Source organism: Echinococcus granulosus, assembly GCF_000524195.1.
Source record: "Echinococcus granulosus chromosome Unknown EG_S00028, whole genome shotgun sequence".
Classification (NCBI taxonomy): domain Eukaryota; kingdom Metazoa; phylum Platyhelminthes; class Cestoda; order Cyclophyllidea; family Taeniidae; genus Echinococcus; species Echinococcus granulosus.
Genome location: NW_020170408.1, coordinates 671,601 through 690,540, shown reverse-complemented (window position 1 = coordinate 690,540; position 18,940 = coordinate 671,601). Strand labels below are relative to the sequence as shown.

Sequence of the window (18,940 nt, the reverse complement as noted above, 5' to 3'; positions counted from 1 at the left end):
CTTGTGATGAGAGAGGACGGCTGTACAACAACTAGACCTCTAGGAAAAACAAGCAGAGAAGTCAATTTTGGGTCCAGTGTAAGGTGAGAATGAGAAGTCCTTAATCCCATCACCTCTGCAGAACCCGTCAAATGAAAATTACACACTTTAGATAGCAAAATACCAATATCTTTTCTAAGTAATCTGTAGCTTCACAACCGCAAAAGGCGCTGAAGCTGGAACCATTAGACAAGTCCAATTGGGAGTCAGCGATAAGAGGACGACAGTAATGAGAGAAGCACTACAAAGAGTACCACACTGGTAAGCTAACGTACATCACTGCGCCTTATAATACATTTGACAGGTCACTATGCGCTGCAACAAGTAATTGCAGCAAGGTAAACTGAAAACCACACGACGCAGTTGTTGGATGCGTTCCATTAAATTATAGATTGCTATTCAAAAAAGTATCACGAGAAAAGATTCCAAAATCTGGCAACGCCTGACGCAACTTTGGTAATCATTTAGACCACCTGCACATGGGATTTTAAGGGACTTTTGCGAAAAATTAAGCCAGTCTCATCAAAGCTGTTTACTAAGAAACTGTGAAGGAGTAGGTGATCCGCAACTCCAAAACCAATAGGTCGACACCGTGATTGTTTTTAAAAAAAGCAGTTCAAAAAATTACGCGGACTGGTCAAAGGCCACTAACTTTTAACAAGCTCGGGAGCTATAAACCTAATTTTAAACAATGTGATCCTCATTAAAGAAAAGTATTTTTATCAAACTCTACAATTGAAATCGGGAGCACTTTTTGACTTATTGCATGTAGCAGGAAGAATGCATCCTCTGCAAAAAGTTAGTTGTGTCAGAAAGTGGTTTTAGTATCTGGTTCAGGGTGAGGATTTGAAAAACACCTAACTGCATCATCCCTAAAAAACACAAACTCACTCGCCAAGAGCTGGTGGATTGACGAGGAGGCCTTCAGATGGGCAACATCATTCGATTATCGCTGAATAAAGTGGCACCAGCGTCTTTGAAAATTTTGCCATTTGACTCAAATAATAAGCACATTTATGGGGACTTATCTTGCAGTTTTTGCGTCCGTAGACGGCTTTAAGAATCGCATTCAAAGAAACTCGGATTAACACAAATTGGACCAACCTCAAACGCATTTGCCAAATCAAAGTAGGCGGCTACGAACTGTTAACCCATACAGAAGTCAGCAACTGTAGGATTTGCGAACTTACGCCTCGGTGATAGGTTGAATAGTGCTAATTTCAGAAAGTGGGAACCTGAAAAGGTAGAAGATACATAAATGTTAAGATCTTGACGGAACAAAGCAAGAAATGCTGAAGTTTTCAAGGCCTAATTTTCCACAAAGACCCATCAACCCATTCCCCAATTTGAAAAAAAGAAGAACCAACCTAGCCGTGGAAGAGACATCTTGACAGCTCGTGGGTATTTGAGGTCTACAGAAAAAGAAGAATAAATTAAAAAACTGTCGCCTTAATATCAAATGGCCAAAACCCACCAAGACTTTAAAATTAGAGCCAGGTCAATCAGTTCTACTAGTCCCAAATAGACTATTAATGGATAATGTAAATGGTAAGACCAAGAATTTTCTCACTCAATGATTCATTTAACTAGATGAATAATCAAGTCAAGGTAAATAGGCAGCTCAACGACACTTCTGTGGCACTAAAACACTTCTTACACGATGTTTTATCGAAGTGAATCGGCAGTATCTAATAAACACAAAGCTTCAAAATGCTCGGATGGAAATGTGAAACCTTACTCAGAAATATGCAGAACTTCAGGCTCCATAAGAGGAGGGGCCTCAATTCTGAAACCCAAAAGAATGTTAGGCGTCAAGAACGAGACAAAAGAGGTATCCTCAGATAGGAATTTTGTCTAACTTCAGGCGGTTGATTGACAAAAAGGTGTGAAGGAAAAGGCGTCAAATCAGCCGTCCAATGCACTCCGTTGTCATCATAGGAAGAAAAAACTTACTCGCTCAGAAGGATTTGACTTTCTTCCCGTTTTGACTGCTCGTCAATATTATCGAGTCTGTAAGCAAAAATGTATGGCGGAGCGAAAGAGTTTCACAAATAAACAGTCAGAAAACTTACTCGTAAACAGACGATTGTCGTGTGCGCTTGCGAAGAGGCTGTAAAGTTTCCAAAGTGCTTTTGCGCGGAAGAAGATCCTCAATACGAATTCGACTATGAACAAAAGTAGGAGCTTTACGAAATCAACATACTTCTCCTTATCATCAGGGCTCAAATTCAACACAGATTGTTGTCTAAAAATATCAAAGAGTAACGATGAAACGAAGTCCCCAAAGTAATGGTACGAAAAGAGGAAAGATTACCTGCTACTTCTGATAGGATCTTGGAATAACCCACAGACAGCTTCAGCTGACGCAGAAGCGTTATTACCCAAAAGATCGGATAGAAGCTCTGTTTGGAAGTCTTCACCAAAAACGAGACCAGATTCGGCCTGTTAACTATAACTGCGGCAGGTAATTCTAACTTACTCTAGGTGTGGTCGCTGCGTCAATAAGAGTTATATCTTCCAATCTTGCTTGCAAAGAAAAGGAATTATCCAAACTAGGCATGGACTACAAGGGGATCACTAAGAAAAGCAACCAACTATTTCGAAATCGGGTTGTGATGCCACCAGTTGTCCTAGAAGGTTGAATGAGCCGAAGTCATCGTTTGATGTAAGTGGAAGTTCAATATCGACATCACATCGCGATTTACCTCGTGACTTGCTACAATAAAATGGCAGGAAACAAGATTGGAAAAGTAAAAACAGCTTAATAAAAAGCCGCACTCTGCGAAATAACGGAACCGGCATCTTAACAAAAACAGAACCGGCGTTTACCGAACTTCATCTATTTGTACAGAATGCGGTCGGAATGATACCAACGCTCGAGAATACAGATCATTTGCGTCACCTGTTATTAAAAACTGCCACATGAACGCCGAAGTGCACAGAGTGGGGCTTGAAAATGCAAGCACTTACGTAGAACGATGCAAACTTTCTCCACGTAGACTCTGCACAAACCATACATTAGCTGTGCTGAGAGATACAAAGACAAACGAGATCTTTTAGAGCCATTAACGTACTCCAATAGTTCAGAACTAAGCAAAAAAATGATGATATCTGACTCGCCATACCATGAGCTCACAATATCAACAGCGAGTATATCACGCTTACTCACGCGCGTAACACCACGTGTGGCTGCCAACCTTAAAAAATTGGAACAACAGCGAAACTTTACCATAAAACACCAAAACGTCCCTTCTTCAATGAAAGTAAGTCATTCGAGTAAAACATGTTCGAAGTGAGAGCACCATCCGTACGAAAACAACCAGCTTGAAAAGACCTAATACGCTAAAACAAATAAGTAATAATATGGTAATGCATGTAGCAGATAGCCAATGCGCATCGAATCAAAAAATTGGGCATAACAAACATCTCCATCATAAAATGAAAAATTTTTTCTAGAACCGGAAGGAGATAGTTATTCAAATAGAAATATTAGTAATGTGAAGAAATCAGGTGGTAATGACCCGTAATTGCTTTCGGAATTCTATTGATTGAAGTCTTTCTGTAGCTTTTTAAGAACAACAAGGGGCACAATACTCAAGCAGAGCATATATGTTAGGCGTAAAAAGGATCTGGGTGCTGCAAATGCAATACGGCCATGGTGAAGAGCCGCTTTTGACTTGGCCATTTCACTACACCAAGTGAGCTGGCCTTCAAGCAGTATCAGTAGCTCATATATCCCCTGTATGTCAAATATATGTATTCTCTGCCCCAGCATTACGTATCCTTTCATCTTCAGGAAAATCTAGGTGTGCTATAAATGCCATGGCCCGAGGATCAGCCCATCCGGCGAGGAACGGTGTACAAGACAGGGTGGTACTTTACCAAAACCGACCATTAAACTAACGGCCAACGCAGCACATTTGCAATTATTTCATAAAATTGGGTTTAAAAAAAACGCCTCCCTAATAGATATTGGGTTGACTCTACTGAGCCACGGGTGTACTGTGGGGAGGGTTTGAAAAACTTCAGTGGCATATTAAATGGACCCCACTTAGTCAACTGACGTTCTTTTAAATGAATTGTAATGAAGTGTCTTTTTCTAAAGACCATAAAGCCTTTTCGAAACACCGCTTAGAGCGTGCTTTCTTGAAAATATTCCGTAGCTTCTGATATACTTTCAACTTTTTAAACAAAACAACCTGCAGAGACCACTAATTTTAAGACCACAAAATTCATTTTTCTTACACAAATAGCGTAACTTTTAAGATGAGAAGGATACTTTGTTGTGCTCAAAAAATTGGCCCACATAGTTTTATCTCCCATTAGGGTTATTTCAAAGGCAGAGAATCTGCAGCATAAATAGGCCTTTGTTTCTTTGTTGTATTTTGTCTTTCCATTCCTTTTACTTTCTAATTCTGTTCCGAACGGAAATGGCAGGAACTATGGCTTTTAATGGGCCAATCCGCATCTAGTACATATACCAGCGTGTGTGTGCCTTGACATCAGCGCGAGATGTGTGAGGCTACTGAGAAGATCAAACCGTTGACTGAAGAGCAGATAGTCGAAGGTTTTCAGAAACTGCGTTATGAACAAAGGGCAATAGCCAATAAAATTACTGGGCTCGAAATGGACCAGAGGGAGCATAAGTAAGTGGATAATTATGTGATATGGCATTACCATAATATACGTGATCTTATGGATATTAAATATTGCCATATTGGTAATTATACTTCAACTTACACGAGTAGTTTTGTCGAAGACTGGGGAGGTCTCTAGGAATATGCGTTTAAAATTCCTTGAAACTTTCTTACAATTTCGTAAATGACAACTTGGACGGTTCGACAAAACTCTAGTGTCATCAGATGCACCGACATTCCGATTTTTTACATTTTTGTAAGTTTTATTTGTGGAAACTTTTTTGTTTGCTCCTGTTTGCGCCTGTCTTTTTATTCGCTAATTGGCAGTTTCTCAACACAAGCATTTTAAAACACCGCCGCAATCGCAAATATTTTATTGAAGCACATGTAATGACCACTTTTACTTATAGTATGGTCATCAAGGTGCTGAAGGACGTGGATTCCGAACGTAAATGCTTCCGATTAATCGACGGTGTACTGGTCGAACGTCAGGTTAAACATGTCCTTCCCGCGCTCGTGGCGAATGAAAAGAAGGCAAGTGCAATTTACTCATTTTAATGGAGTACTCGAAGTCTGTGAAATTTTTTGGTTCCTCTAATTGAAGTTGCTGGAACTATACCTGAGTACTTTCCCCATTATTACTGCGAACCAAATCTTACGCTTATTTGGTGTCTCCATTTTTTATCCTAGTCGCTTTCTGTCTAAGTTTTCAAATTATCTGTAGTAACTTTCGCAACCGTTAAATCACATCCCTACGAGAAATTTATTTGACGGCGGGGGTGTTGTACAACCTGATTTTTATGGGGGTTTTTTATCGCTACATCGTTTTCTTGAAAATACTAGCGTCGCTCAAACAAATCACCCGGACTGTGATCTCAAATTTTGTGTGCTGTACTCTCGCCAGCTGTTACTGCGGTGGGTACTTGTTGCATAGTTAATCAGACTTCGGTCTTTATTCGAGTGAGTTTGAGGTAAAAGTAAAAATAATTACTCTAAACTGAAACAGCACTAGCCATTATTTTCAGGGTCAAGTTCTAATCAATTTCAGTTCGATCTATTTCACCTGTCGATGTGATTCTTCAAAATCCCTCCTTGGATCGATATTCTCCCCATGATAAATCAGTACTTTGTTATTATTTTTAAATATTTTGACAGTATAAATATTCAAAATTCTTCAGGAAAAATGGCGGTGCCATAAGTAACTAAAAAAGCCAGCGTCTTATTTCTTGCATTCAAGAAATACGCACGCTTACGCTCCTGACTACTTTGTACGCATTGATGCCCTTCCAAACTTATCGTGGCTTCGTCATTTGCAAAATGCTACGGCTAAATGCGTGCTCTTTTTTATCAAACAATTAGGTTTCGTACTTTCTCGTAATGAGTCGATTGCTCGACAAAGTTTTTAGGCAGTGATAACCCTATCTAAGTCTTTTATTGCATAGTTGCTATATTTAACCCATTCATTTAAATCTAAGCACACACTACATATTAATTTGTTTGAAGGTTGATTTTTGTAGTCTGAAGCATTACTAGGTCGATCCAAATTATAATTTGAGAAGTTGTTTTCGGATTTTCCTATGTGTTTTCGTTAACAAAGGGTATTGTACTATCAACTGGGTTTGAGTTTTACTTTAAATAGTGGAACATGCTTGATCTAGTTGTCATTTCACAACCCCCTATAGTTAATTTCTCCTGTTCTTTTTCACTCTGCTTCCTCAGAATTTTCTAGTTAAACCTTTGTTTACACGCGCACGAAAATCCTTTAGACTGTGTACCAGGTCACACATTTTCGACATTTTAGGCCCACGCAAAGTTATGTGTGATTTTGACTTCCCTTTGGTTTTTATCAGAGCTGAGTCATCTTGACCGAATCATCAGGGCTTTTGCAAAGGAATCTTTTTTTGTCTGTTGCGCAATTAGTTTCTCAAACGAGCAGGTCCACTAACCTGTGACAAGGAAGGACATTGTGCTGTGATGTGTTGTGTGAGAATGAGGTGATTAGCTTCACCCTTTTGCATTTACAAAACAAGAAAAGTTCATCGCACCTCCCACACACAAATTCGCATTTCCGTTCCGGGCCAACTGCTCTTTCCTGTTGCCCGCTGCACCCGAGAAATTAGGACTTATTTTCTTAGGGCAAATGATTATATTCTTTGGGGAGCTTGGCAATTGTGTTTTTTCTCGTTGAACAATTTGATCATTTGAAGATCAATGTGTGGTGCAGTTTCGATGATTTTGTTTTGTTATCGCTTTAATACAGTTGCGGGGAAAGTTGGTGATGCTTTTTCGCACGATATCTCCCAATAACTTTCTCTGGATTATCAATGCTATCCCCTTGAAATGGTACCGCATTTGTGCGTTGCATTCCTGTGCTTCTGAACGCGGACCCCTTTTTTGTCATTGCCAATCGGCGTTTATTTACGCATTTTACCCGTTTAGAGTTGTAAGACTACGCTTCAAGAAGTGATTTTCTTCCAAAAGATCATTTTTTGGCTTTTTTGAGTGACAGATATTTGAATGCTTCTTGGTGTTTTTTCGGAAAATTGTGGAAATGAATGAAGTGCAGTTCGTTTGAATTTTTTACTCATGGTGGTAGGAAACAAATTTTTTTACTATAGCGTAGTACCTTAAACCTTTTTGCACCAATTTTTCAACTTCAACTTGTGAAATTTTTATCTGTGGCCAGTTAGTCATTTGCGCTTTGGATCATCTCATGCACCTCCTATCAGCCTTTAGGTCCAAATCAGTGTGCCTGTTTCAGTGACGAACTGCCAGTCTCTCTTTTCACTCTTAGACTGGGCATTAGGGGCAAAATAAACCATTTTGCTTTTATTCACCTCATTTATGATGATAAAACAGGTTCATTGGTTTTAAAACGACTTTATTCTATTAATTCCTCCTCGAAATGGCGCCAATTCGCTACGAATTTCACGATTTGCATAGCTTTTTCGTTTTTTGAGAGCGTAAGAACAAAAATTTATTCGTAGTCACCACCGTTGTAGTTTCACTTTTACTCCTCATTTTTCCAGTCAACTTTCATGCGCTTGTCTAATGCTAAGGCCAAGAAAAGGCGAATGCCTACGTTCAGGGTGTATGAATGCGGAGCAGTCTCATTCTCCTCCTCCTCCTCCTTTTAAAGTGTGGTATGAGGAAGTTTTTTTTTGCTGCTCGTGTGTCTTCTTGTAAGAAGTGGACTTTGTTTCATTTGACTGACCCACAGGGGGCCTTTTCTCGCACATCTTCGAGTTGTATCCTACCGTGAAAGTAAGTGGACAGATAGGTGGAAGTCGTAATTGTCATCTGGCTTTTAATCAGTGAGCGAGCCCGCCTACAGACCGCCGTATACACACGCATATGCAATGCGAGCATATTCTTTTAAGAAGGAAGTATGTTTATCTAGTACCGGAGTACAAATTCCATTTCTCATCACAAGACAGCCAGCAGACAATCTGGGAATGACGCACTTTTACAAGTTGAAAAGTGTGAAGTACAATTGGGTAGACTTTGAACTTTACTGTCATCTGATAATAGCAGTCCAGATGAAATCATGGTAAAAAATAATGGAGTCTCAAACTGCCTTGAAAGTAGTCGATTCGAGGATTGATGCGGTGTCCGATGTGGAATCTAATGTTTTGGTTTGCTTTTAAAGTCCAATAAATCGTCAGATTAATAAAAGTGCTTGGGCTTCAAGAATGGCGCTGCGACCAACACTGTCTAAATTGAAGTTTGTTTAATTGCTTTTTTCCTTCTCCATAGATGGCCGAGGCCCTAGAGGCTCTACGACGCCAATTCGATGAGAAAGGAGTGGAACTGCAGGTCTACAAGGAGGAGCACAAGATCCGATTGGCTGGTGAGGATCCCGTTGATAATGGCAGTGGCGCCACCGGGACCAGTGGCAGCGACAGTGGTGAAAAGAGTGGTGGTGGTGCCTCCGCAGCCTCTGCATCCTCTGGAGTCCTTGTCACGTAGACCGGCTCCTTACTCTCCCTCCCCATCCTTGGCATTCCACTCTCTTATCCCCTCACCTCTTCCCATCCCCGTTCTTCAGCCCTTGCTCCTACCGCTTTTGTGTGTGCCCTCCTTGCCTGTGCCAGTGTGCATGCGAGCGCTTCTCTGTAACCTACTTAATTAACTTTATAAGTAGCTCTTGCGGATGTTCATCTGCTGGTGTTATTTGCGCCTCTCACGTCGGGAAGGCGGGTCATTGTAATCAAGCAATATGCAAGGATTTCTCTAGTCTCCTACGGTTCTGCTACTAAATTTGACGTATCACCTAAGTCATTAATCGCCAAAATCAGCTAGTAAGTGGTAGGACTCTAGGGTCCGCTTAAAGGGTAAGCAAAACCAGCGCATGAGACGGACAGTGATGAGCTTCAGGTCTTGGATACTGCACTAAATCCTCGGAAAAAATAAGGGAGCTATGAGTCAGTGAGTTCGTAGGGATCCACGGTGGGGAGACCGTCGAAACCGCCCCAACAATCGGCAGTCACCCTGGTCTCAAGTTCGCAAATTGCAAGCATATGCAAAGGCAGCTCTATCTGCAAGATGTTGGGTATTCATTAAATAAGTGGCCGGATAGCAACGGGGAGGGGAGGAATGGGAGAAGAACAAAACCGGTAGATGCTACTGTGTTAAGCGAATTCGCCTAAAACACGACCGGTATGCGAGGTGCTTCCGTTGTTGAATGTCCTATAGCCATCCACAAAGTCAGGGATCCAGCTTTCTCACCAGAAAGACAGAGGGACACTTCACTGCAAGACAGTTAATTGCCTTTATATTCACAGCTACACCCTGGTGACTGCGTTTGTGTCATCGCTAGGAGTGGCCTCCCACGAGTCATACACGCACTGTTTTCTTTGTTGTGTAGCTTAATCCAATCTCAGCAATCACGTTGACTACCACCTTCAAAGAAAAAGCAGCTCGAGGTTCGAAATAATCATGGTAACTTGACGTGAAAAAAATTGAACGTCGTAGATTTGACTTAGGGGAACCCTGGATAAGCTACTTAAACAACGCAAGTAGAAGGCGCAAGTACAGGCAATCTCACCCCAGAAAAATCGTGGAAAAAGTGAAGACTCCATACAAATAAAGTGGATATTCTATCGTCCTCCACTGAGGCAGTTCGTTCTGTCTTCACACATAATCCGCTTCACCAGATTTCACTTGGAAATCAGCAGAACGGCATGAGAGAAAGAGTAACGAAGAAAAGTGGGGAAAAGGGAATAAGCCACAGGAGTAAGTAAAGATGATACACATACGCACGTACATGCGTAGGAGGTAAAGTGAAATCGAAAGTCGGGCGCAAGAGCTGATCAAGTAGAAGGAGATGTCGAAGTCTCACTCCTGATATGATATACAAATATGCGGGGAGTGAGAGTGAGAGAGTAACTACAGCTCTTAGGCTAAGTGTGGTATCCATGACGGCGGCAGAATGTCACATGTGTGTGTGTGCATTTTGAGCGAAAGATGAGCGGGAAATAGGCCTCCTCGGGCTATGAGGAAGCCGGCTACACCTAAAGCACAGGAGAGCGCAGATCTACTCGTCCACACCGAATATGGCTTCCATGCGCCGAAGCACACTTTGCACAACCTGACGTAGAACCGAGGGTTTCGAAGACTCCTCATTTTCGTCGGAGTACGCAGGCGTCTTTTTCTTCGGTTTCGGTGCTTTCCCAAAAACAGATTTCACTTCGTCGTCATCAATGTCACTGTCGAATACCGGTCGCTTCTTCGTCGGTGCTTTTTCTGGAAGAAAAGGAGTGTACAAATGTTGCGCTTTCTGGTCAGTTAGATTTGGCCACGGCTCGTGCATAATGACATGCGGGTGAAGGGAACTCCAATACGTCATAAATAGATCATCAATGGTCTTCGAAAGAGGGCGGATTTTACTAGGTTAAGCACATCGTCAAAATAAAAGTGGCTTAACATCTCAAATAGAGTATCCCGACCATGACCTGACACAAATTGAAAATGGAAATATGCGCCTTCCTTCCTATCTACCTTTTGGCAGTGCGAGGGTGTCAAAGAATACCAAAACCTGAGGACAAGCGTTTTCTAAAGCAAAAAAAGCGTTTGAATAATGTGAGGCAAACTGAAGGGGATATACTCTGATTTAAATAGCATGACAGCAGAGCGTTTAATTGTTGTTGGGGTAAAAAAGTAGAAAAGCCGAGAGTCTAAGGCATCGTTAAGAGGTTGACATTCAACCAAAGCCTGTTTAATAAAAGCTTTGACTGTGCGCCAAGACCGTAAGGGAATTTGTGCTTTTTTTCAAACTACCTCTCTGTAGTGACTTCTACGGCTGATTGAATATGCCTACCGCATGGTGCAGCCCATTTTGCCCTAGTCTGGCCTCACGACGTGGCGGTTCTATCCGATGGACGTGATTCAAGCTTGTCTACTCGAAGAATCGAGTTTGACTTGCTCCCAGAGCTGCGACATCAAATTTGGAGGACGGCATAAGAGCGCCCGGCCCAAACAAATTCCGATGGTGAACCATTCAAAGGTGGGCGCACCACGCTTAAACAGATATTTCAGTCTTGATTACAAATACTTCTGAGTACCTCTTGTTTCAAGTCATTTAATACCTGCGTGTGAAGAAATTCCAGCACTATTTCAAGTGGGTAATGGGATAACGAATCTATACCTACATCCACTGAAAGGGGAAAATTGTGGGAGCTGCTAGACGAACGAGTCACAGATGACATACATTAACCGAGGGCAATAGACTCCAAAAAATACCAACGTCTCCATCATCTTTAACCCTTTCTCATAGATTAGCAACAACGCGGCGACTGTTCCCCACAAAAGTGACTTGTGGTGAAAAATGGCTTTCGATACGCCACATTTCTACGCCATGCACCACTTTGTCCCTAAGCAACCACGCCCGATTTCTGTTTCCTGGACCAAAATGTCAGATAAAAGAGAGCGTCGCAACAAACCTACGTGAACATTACAATGAAGGATAGTGATGACCATCTGGCTACGACAATGAAACTGCAGAATGCAATTGACCGACTTGAAGTTAAATTTCATTAAAAATTTTTTTGAAATGTTCAAGGATGATAAAAGTACAATAATGGAAGCACTCAAATCTACGTCCTTAAAAAATGGAATCAATTAGTATATTTGAGCGGATAGGTTAATAGTTCCAAGCTTTTACTGAAATAAAATTCAGTAGTACGCATGAATCTTAATCATCATACTAAGGATAAACTTTTGAGGAAAACACTGAGATATATCGACAGGACTTTTCCGAAAGAGGAGATTTAGCCACCCATAACCACACATGCTCGGATGATTGCTTAAAAGATATACAGTAACGGATGCTAATGAATTGATTGAGGCTTATTTCAGGAGTACACAGTGAAAACTTTTCCCCCTGTTGATTATTTACGATTTTTCTTGTGACAATATCAAGAGGCATTCAGATCTTCAACAAAGCATTCCCGACGAAGCGGGTTTCTGCCTAAACCGACACCAGGAGACACTGAAGCCATGCTTGGGGAAAGCGATAGGAGAGACTAAAGCACCATAGACGGCTATTATTACCATTAATGGATTAGTAGTAGAGACACTGGTAGCACTCTCGTCAACTCAACAAACCTGAGAGCATTGGGCTCAGGGTGATCTGAATATGCGCACGGATGGTGGATAGGAGGTAGGAATTACTCACTGCCTCATCGTCTTCTGCCTTCTTCACTTTCCTCCTTGATGTCATCACTTTGGCTGTAAGAAATAAGGCGTGATTTCATTATGTCTTCGGCAACTACGAACTCAAACTTTCAAAGCATCTGCCTATGGCAAGGTAGGACAGGAGTTCCCTGCAGAATTCCAATTCCAGAAGGGTGGATCGTGCACTACTGGGCTGGCTCAGTGTCCCACAGAGTTGATTCCCTTTTTCTCTTCTCAAATCAAAGTTACTTCGAGTCATTTTCGAGTTCGTCACAAGTGTTGTTCCATTGCAGTCGGTAAACAAATTCACAAAGGGATGCGTTAGCCAAAAAGTAGCGTCTAATTCGTTCACAAAGTAAGGAGTTAAGGCCATGCGTTTAACTAAATGACCAGATCAAAAAGGACGAGTTCATTGCGTCATAAAATGTGATACTTCGTAAATAAATTGCATAAATTAGATGAGACATGAAAAAAATGTGAGTATCTACAGTGATTCTGAAGTAAATCAAGGTGGTACAATCCAAGTGTTTGCGTACTCAGTAGAGACCAGGATCTTGGGGCAAACGATTGAGAAGCAATGGTCTTCTCGGTTGCAGAATCAAAGTTAGCTTAGCTCATTAAATCCACCACGAACTTAGATGATCATGCACTAGAGCATCAAAAATTAAATGAATCCATTTATGTAGCGCATAAGCGTAGAGAGAACCAATCAAGGCAAGCATATTAAGCCCACCCAACACAGAGTCACTTTAGATGTGCCCATCAACGGAAGACGTGGAATACTTTTTTGTTTTTAATTACGTGATTATAAAAGTTGCTAGGAGGTTTGACGTGGAAATGCTCCAGGTGCCAAAATCGAAATGAAACCGATAACCAGTTGAAAAAGACGTAAGAAACGGTAGGGGATGCAAGGCGAATCTATATCTGACTTGAGAAATAAGGCAAAAAATTCTTCCACGGGAAAAAACCAGTCCAAATAATTGAATTAATAAATTTTTTGACCAAATTTGAAGATACTACCTCACCTACTGCCATGCATCTTAAAAATTCGACTCTTCCAAACCAATTAAAACTTAAAAAAGTAGATTTTTGTCTCAAGTGTAAAGTGACATGAGACAAAAAAATTTCGTTTTCTTGCCTTTCGCATCATTAGATCTTACTTTAGTGGTAATGTGCATTCATTTTCAGCTGTGAATTAACGAGCATAACAAGTAGACTACAATCTACATCAACGGTCATGCGATTACCGGGTTTGATCGATGGCTTAGCAACAGTTTGTGGGGCTAAAATTCACGGAAGCGCGATCAGAATGAAGCCTTGCGCATGCATGGAAGTGGAGGGTATAAAGCCACAGTGGAATTACTCGGATCGACGATTGTTTTGGACGGCTTTGCAATTGTAGGCGGTTTTGCAGTCATTGGTTTCCCAACTGAAATATACAAAAATTCGGAAGACATGGTAGGTTTTTTGTGAGTGAGAAAATTGCCCTAAGGATATTTGATTAAAGGCATGAATCAGAAAGAAGATTAATCTACCAAGACCTTCCTGGTTCTTCAATGCTAAGACAGCAGTACATTTGTAGTTTGAAACTAAACAAATGTAAAATGTAAATGTAAATCAACTGAAGATCATGCCGTGATACTGAGCATAAGCAAACGACTAATAAAATCACTTTACGCATTTGTTTTTTGCCTGTCCTCAAAAAAATTAGCCACGGTTTCTTTAAAAGCGATTTCATCAACTTTTTCAGTTAGGGTCTTCTGCATTGAACGTTGAATGTTAAAGTCAGTCAAATTTCCGACGGTTTTCGTAGTCTAACACACTTGTGAGATTTATATAAGTACCCAATCAAGTAACCGGTCAGAATAAAACAAACCAATAAAAGATGCCCAGAAGATCGCTAACCAATCAACTCAGAGGTAAAGCCAACTCACTAATCTTGGTTGGTGGCGGTGGAATTCTTCTGGGAGGTCGAGTCTTCTCCTGTTTGTCAGGAATTCCATCACCGTCAGAATCCTCCTTGTCATCTGGAATGCCATCCTCATCATCGTCACTGTCGAGATAGTCAGGAACTCCGTCGTTGTCATCATCGGTGTCTAGTAAGTCGATGATGCCTACAAGGAAGTCGAGTGAATATACGGTGGTATGCAGACAGTCTATTTTTCTTCGACTCGGCCCGTGCACTGGTGGAATGCAGCCGTACCCATACCAACTATGCAACTGGTCTCCTACCTCCCTAGGACGCCTATAACTCCTTCAGGATTATTTCCATTGCCACAATACTTCAATTGCACGGGAATAAAGTGAGCTTAAAGAGACCATTAAGCCCCATGGATAAAAGCTATTCAAGCCAACACTAGAACCAACATACCATCGCCGTCGGAATCCTTCATTTCCATTGTGTCAGGCACAGAATTCATGTTCTCATCTTCCTCATCATCTGGAATTCCTGTAACATCCCAAAACAAATGGATGCAGGAAATATTATACCATATTCAACACTTTTTGACTCTGTTCTGCAAGCATAATCAACTTTGTAACAACCTATACCCCGTAAGACTGCCTTGAACCCCGACGCTTACCATCGTTATCATCGTCATCATCTTCACTATCAGGAATTCCATCATTGTCATCATCATTGTCGCCAAGGTAGTCAGGAATCCCATCCCCATCAGTGTCCTTTGCTTCCAAATAATCTAACATTTGATTCCCATCTTTGTCTTCGTGTATATCCGGTGTGCCATCGTTGTCATCATCATCGTCTGTTAATCAAAATCAAAAGTAGTAATATATCAGCTTTAATAGCATCAAAGGCATTGCTTTATCAAGTTCAAAGATTGCTTAAAAGGAGAAATTTTAAGAGTCAATTTGGAAGCTGCTATGCCACAGCGAACGCCAACATCATCATCACCATCATGCATCGCACCATCCATGCGACGTGGCTGAGACAGAGACGCTACTTAATCTAAAATAAGTACAACTGGTGCACAGGTTATCCACAAGTGCAGTGCACGAGGTGGGGTAAATCACAAAGCACGTCTCGGAAGCAGACAGGCAGGTGAAAGCAGACCGTCCAGGAGTTGCGTGTGCGTGTAAGTATGTGTGTCCACAGCTAATGCTGCGTGCGTGCAGAGCGGAGAGATATGGAGTACCTTCAACATCTGGGATTCCATCATTGTCGTCGTCTTCATCATACAGATCTATCACTCCATCTCCGTCAGTATCTTTCATTTCCAAGTAATCTGGGCACCAATTCTTATTTTTATCAACCACTAAAAAAAGAAAAGCAATTGGTAAAATACCCCACCTTTGCACTACAGACTAAAACAATCGGATTTTAGCTGTCAACCTACCCTTTCCATGTCCAACTGTCGGCCCCTTGGGTATTTTTGCAGAGGCTACTGGTGGAGATCCCTTCTTGCCACGAAAAGCTGGAGAGTCTTCGTCGAGGTAGTCGGGGATTCCATCACTATCTTCATCTTCTTGATAGTCTGGAATGCCGTCACCGTCAGAATCACCTTCGAGATCATCGGGAATACCATCGCCATCATCGTCATCGTCGAGATAATCGGGGATCCCATCGTTATCGTCATCATCGTCTAGATAATCAGGAATTCCGTCACCATCAGTATCTTCTTTATAGTCGGGAATTCCATCTCCATCCGAATCGCCTTCTAGGTAATCTGGAATACCATTGCCATTGTCATCGATGTCAACGGCATCTGGGACCCCATCATTGTCGTCATCATCATCGAGATAATCAGGGATCCCATCGCCATCACTGTCCTCCTGATCATCTGGAACTCCATCTCCGTCATCATCATCGTCATTAGTGTCTGGGATGCTGTCATAATCGTCGTCGTTATCCAGATAATTGGGGATCCCGTCACCATCGGAATCTTCCATATAATCGGGAATCCCATCACCGTCAGAGTCACCCTCTAGATGATCTGGGACTCCGTTTCCATCAGCATCATCATCAAGGTAATCAGGAATACCATCACCATCTTCGTCTTCTTTGTAGTCAGGAATTCCGTCCCCATCAGAATCCTTTTCTAGATAGTCAGGGATCCCATTCCCATCCACATCAGCGTCAAGCTGATCCGGTATTCCATCGTTATCGTCATCTTCATCCAGATAGTCTGGAATACCATCGCCATCTGAGTCTTCGAGATAGTCAGGAACGCCATCACCATCGTTGTCACCTTCCAAATGATCTGGAATCCCGTCACCATCAGAGTCTTCATCCAAGTAATCAGGAATCCCATCACCATCCTCATCTTCCATATAATCTGGAATACCGTCCCCGTCACTATCGCCTTCCAAATAATCGGGGATTCCATTTCCATCATCATCATCTTCATCATCATTAACTCCGTCACCATCTACATCATCGTCTAGGTAGTCAGGAATCCCATCTCCATCTTGGTCTTCCATATAATCAGGAACTCCATCTTCATCAGTGTCACCTTCCAGATCGTCCGGAATCCCATCACCATCTTCATCCTTCATTCGCCTTGCTTTCACAAGCTTCCATGATGGTTTATTTTTCTTTCGATTGTCTTTTTTATCCATGTAGTCGGGAATACCATCGTTGTCTGCATCTTCGAGGTAGTTTGGGATACCATCACCATCCCAGTCTTCCAGATAATCCGGGATTCCGTTGTTATTAGTATCCTGCTGAAATACATCATCATTGAAGTCGATGTCATCGTCATTATCATCGGAAGGAGTGACGACTGGAAGATCGGTATCAATGCTGGCATCAACATCGAGATAATTCGGAATGCCATCGCCGTCTTGGTCTTCTAGATAGTCGGGAATCCCATCACCGTCAGAATCCTCCAAGTAGTCTGGAATACCATCGCCATCTGAGTCATCTTTTAAAGCGTCAGGAATTCCATCTCCATCCTTATCTATTTTTGATGAAAGTCTTGCCTGTTTGAAGTGAGTCAATGTGAAGATACTTGGATCTTCATCCAGATAGTCGGGGATCCCGTCTCCATCAGCATCTTCAAGATAATCAGGGATTCCATCTCCATCTGCATCTTCCAAGTAATCCGCGACCCCATCACCGTTGGCATCGCCTTCAAGAGCATCAGGAATTCCATCGTTGTTCTCGTCTTCCAGATGATCCATAATGCCGTCACCATCACTATCGACAAAACGAGACAACTTTTGCGTTTGTTTGGGCAACTGATGATGAGCGACTTCCAAATCAATGCAGTCTGGAATACCGTCCCCATCAGCATCTTCTAGGTAGTCAGGGATCCCATCATTATCACTGTCACCATCACAAGAATCAGGAATACCATCCTTATCCTTATCTATTAGTGCAAGCGCCTTGACCTTTGTTTTCATGTAGTACCGACTGTCTTTATCCATGTAGTTTGGAATGCCATCTCCATCCGAATCGTCGAGGAAGTTTGGAATACCGTCATCGTCATCATCTTCCATTAGATCGGAAATCCCATCATTATCGGAATCAGCAACGGCGAGGTGTTTCCCATGACGTGATTTTCCACTCTTACCCTTTTTTGTCGTTTTTGGAGGCTGTGGTTTCGCCTTCACCTTTTTCGAAACAGGAGGCTCATCATCGAGGTAGTTTGGAATTCCATCACCGTCTGAATCTTCCAGGAAGTTAGGAATTCCATCATTATCATCGTCTTCGAGAAAATCTGGAATTCCATCTCCATCATCATCTTCCAGGTAGTCAGGAATTCCATCACCATCTTTATCACCTTGAAGGTGATCCGGAACTCCGTCTCCATCATGATCAACATGCTTTGGAAGCTTTTTTGCCTTCAAGATAAAGAACCTACTATCACGATCTAGCATATTCGGCACCCCATCACCATCGTCATCTTCATAGTAGTCCAGCATTCCATCATTGTCGTCGTCAGTTAGGAAATCGGGTGCACCGTCAGAGTCTGAATCAACTTCCAACACATCGGGAATCTTGTCCCCATCAGCGTCCAACATTTTAATTAACTTCATGTAGAATTTGTAGCGCTGAGAAAATGAGGGAGTATCCTCGTCAAGATAGTTCGGAATTCCATCTCCATCCTCGTCTTCCAGATAGTCAGGAATGCCATCTTTGTCTGAGTCCTTCAAAGAAGGCTTAAATTTAGGTATATTAGCCTGTTTACATGATCCATCCTTCTTAGTGCACGCAGCTGGTCTCTTTGCAGCTTCTGCCTTGTAAAGTTTGTGATCCTTGTCCAGGTAATTTGGAATACCATCTCCGTCATCGTCTTTCAAATAATCACCGATAGTTTCACCCCTTGAGGTCTGCTTCTTGCCTGCCTGCTTCGGAGGTACTTTAGGTTTTTTTGTAGCAGCTACAAGAGGCTTTTTAGCAGTCCTTTGCAGTAGCCTTCGACCAAAAAATGGTGGAACATCATCTTGAACCAACTCTCCTAGTTAAAGGAATCAAAAACAACAACGATCAGGAATATCCTCCAGCAAGCTCTTAAAGGAGCACTACTACCGACTGATCATGCATGCACAAGCAGTCAGCATGCTTTCTTTAAACTCCGTGATGCATTCAAATGCTGAAAGCGGATCCGCCCTGTTGATATTTCATGCAC

At 41.9% G+C, this 18,940-nt stretch overlaps 3 protein-coding genes across 3 annotated transcripts in view; 1 reads left to right on the top strand and 2 right to left on the bottom strand. All coding sequences in view use genetic code 11, as the record gives it.

Moving 5' to 3' along the window:
• EGR_04509 (Meiotic recombination protein REC8) overlaps positions 1-3,324 on the bottom strand; it is a gene marked incomplete at both ends in the record, with an annotated part of 9,498 nt that extends 6,174 nt beyond the window's left edge. The window contains 10 exons of the mRNA XM_024493758.1: positions 1,230-1,274; positions 1,407-1,451; positions 1,993-2,049; positions 2,112-2,204; positions 2,243-2,284; positions 2,354-2,481; positions 2,519-2,565; positions 3,010-3,128; positions 3,165-3,236; positions 3,269-3,324. Coding sequence (XP_024351872.1) covers positions 1,230-1,274; positions 1,407-1,451; positions 1,993-2,049; positions 2,112-2,204; positions 2,243-2,284; positions 2,354-2,481; positions 2,519-2,565; positions 3,010-3,128; positions 3,165-3,236; positions 3,269-3,324 — 704 coding nt within the window. The remainder of the gene's footprint in view (positions 1-1,229; positions 1,275-1,406; positions 1,452-1,992; positions 2,050-2,111; positions 2,205-2,242; positions 2,285-2,353; positions 2,482-2,518; positions 2,566-3,009; positions 3,129-3,164; positions 3,237-3,268) is intronic.
• A 1,227-nt stretch (positions 3,325-4,551) lies between these two features.
• EGR_04508 (Prefoldin subunit 2) lies at positions 4,552-8,645 on the top strand (the record flags this gene model as incomplete). The annotated part of the gene is made up of 3 exons (XM_024493757.1): positions 4,552-4,685; positions 5,087-5,192; positions 8,433-8,645. 3 exons carry the CDS (start codon positions 4,552-4,554, stop codon positions 8,643-8,645), a joined length of 453 nt encoding a protein of 150 aa, XP_024351871.1.
• Positions 8,646-10,212: 1,567 nt separating this feature from the next.
• Positions 10,213-18,940, bottom strand: part of EGR_04507 (Septin-10) — a gene marked incomplete at both ends in the record, with an annotated part of 32,278 nt that continues 23,550 nt past the window's right edge. The window contains 6 exons of the mRNA XM_024493756.1: positions 10,213-10,421; positions 13,714-13,779; positions 14,285-14,464; positions 14,722-14,799; positions 14,933-15,112; positions 15,704-18,604. Of these exons, the coding sequence (XP_024351870.1) occupies positions 10,213-10,421; positions 13,714-13,779; positions 14,285-14,464; positions 14,722-14,799; positions 14,933-15,112; positions 15,704-18,604 (3,614 nt within the window). The remainder of the gene's footprint in view (positions 10,422-13,713; positions 13,780-14,284; positions 14,465-14,721; positions 14,800-14,932; positions 15,113-15,703; positions 18,605-18,940) is intronic.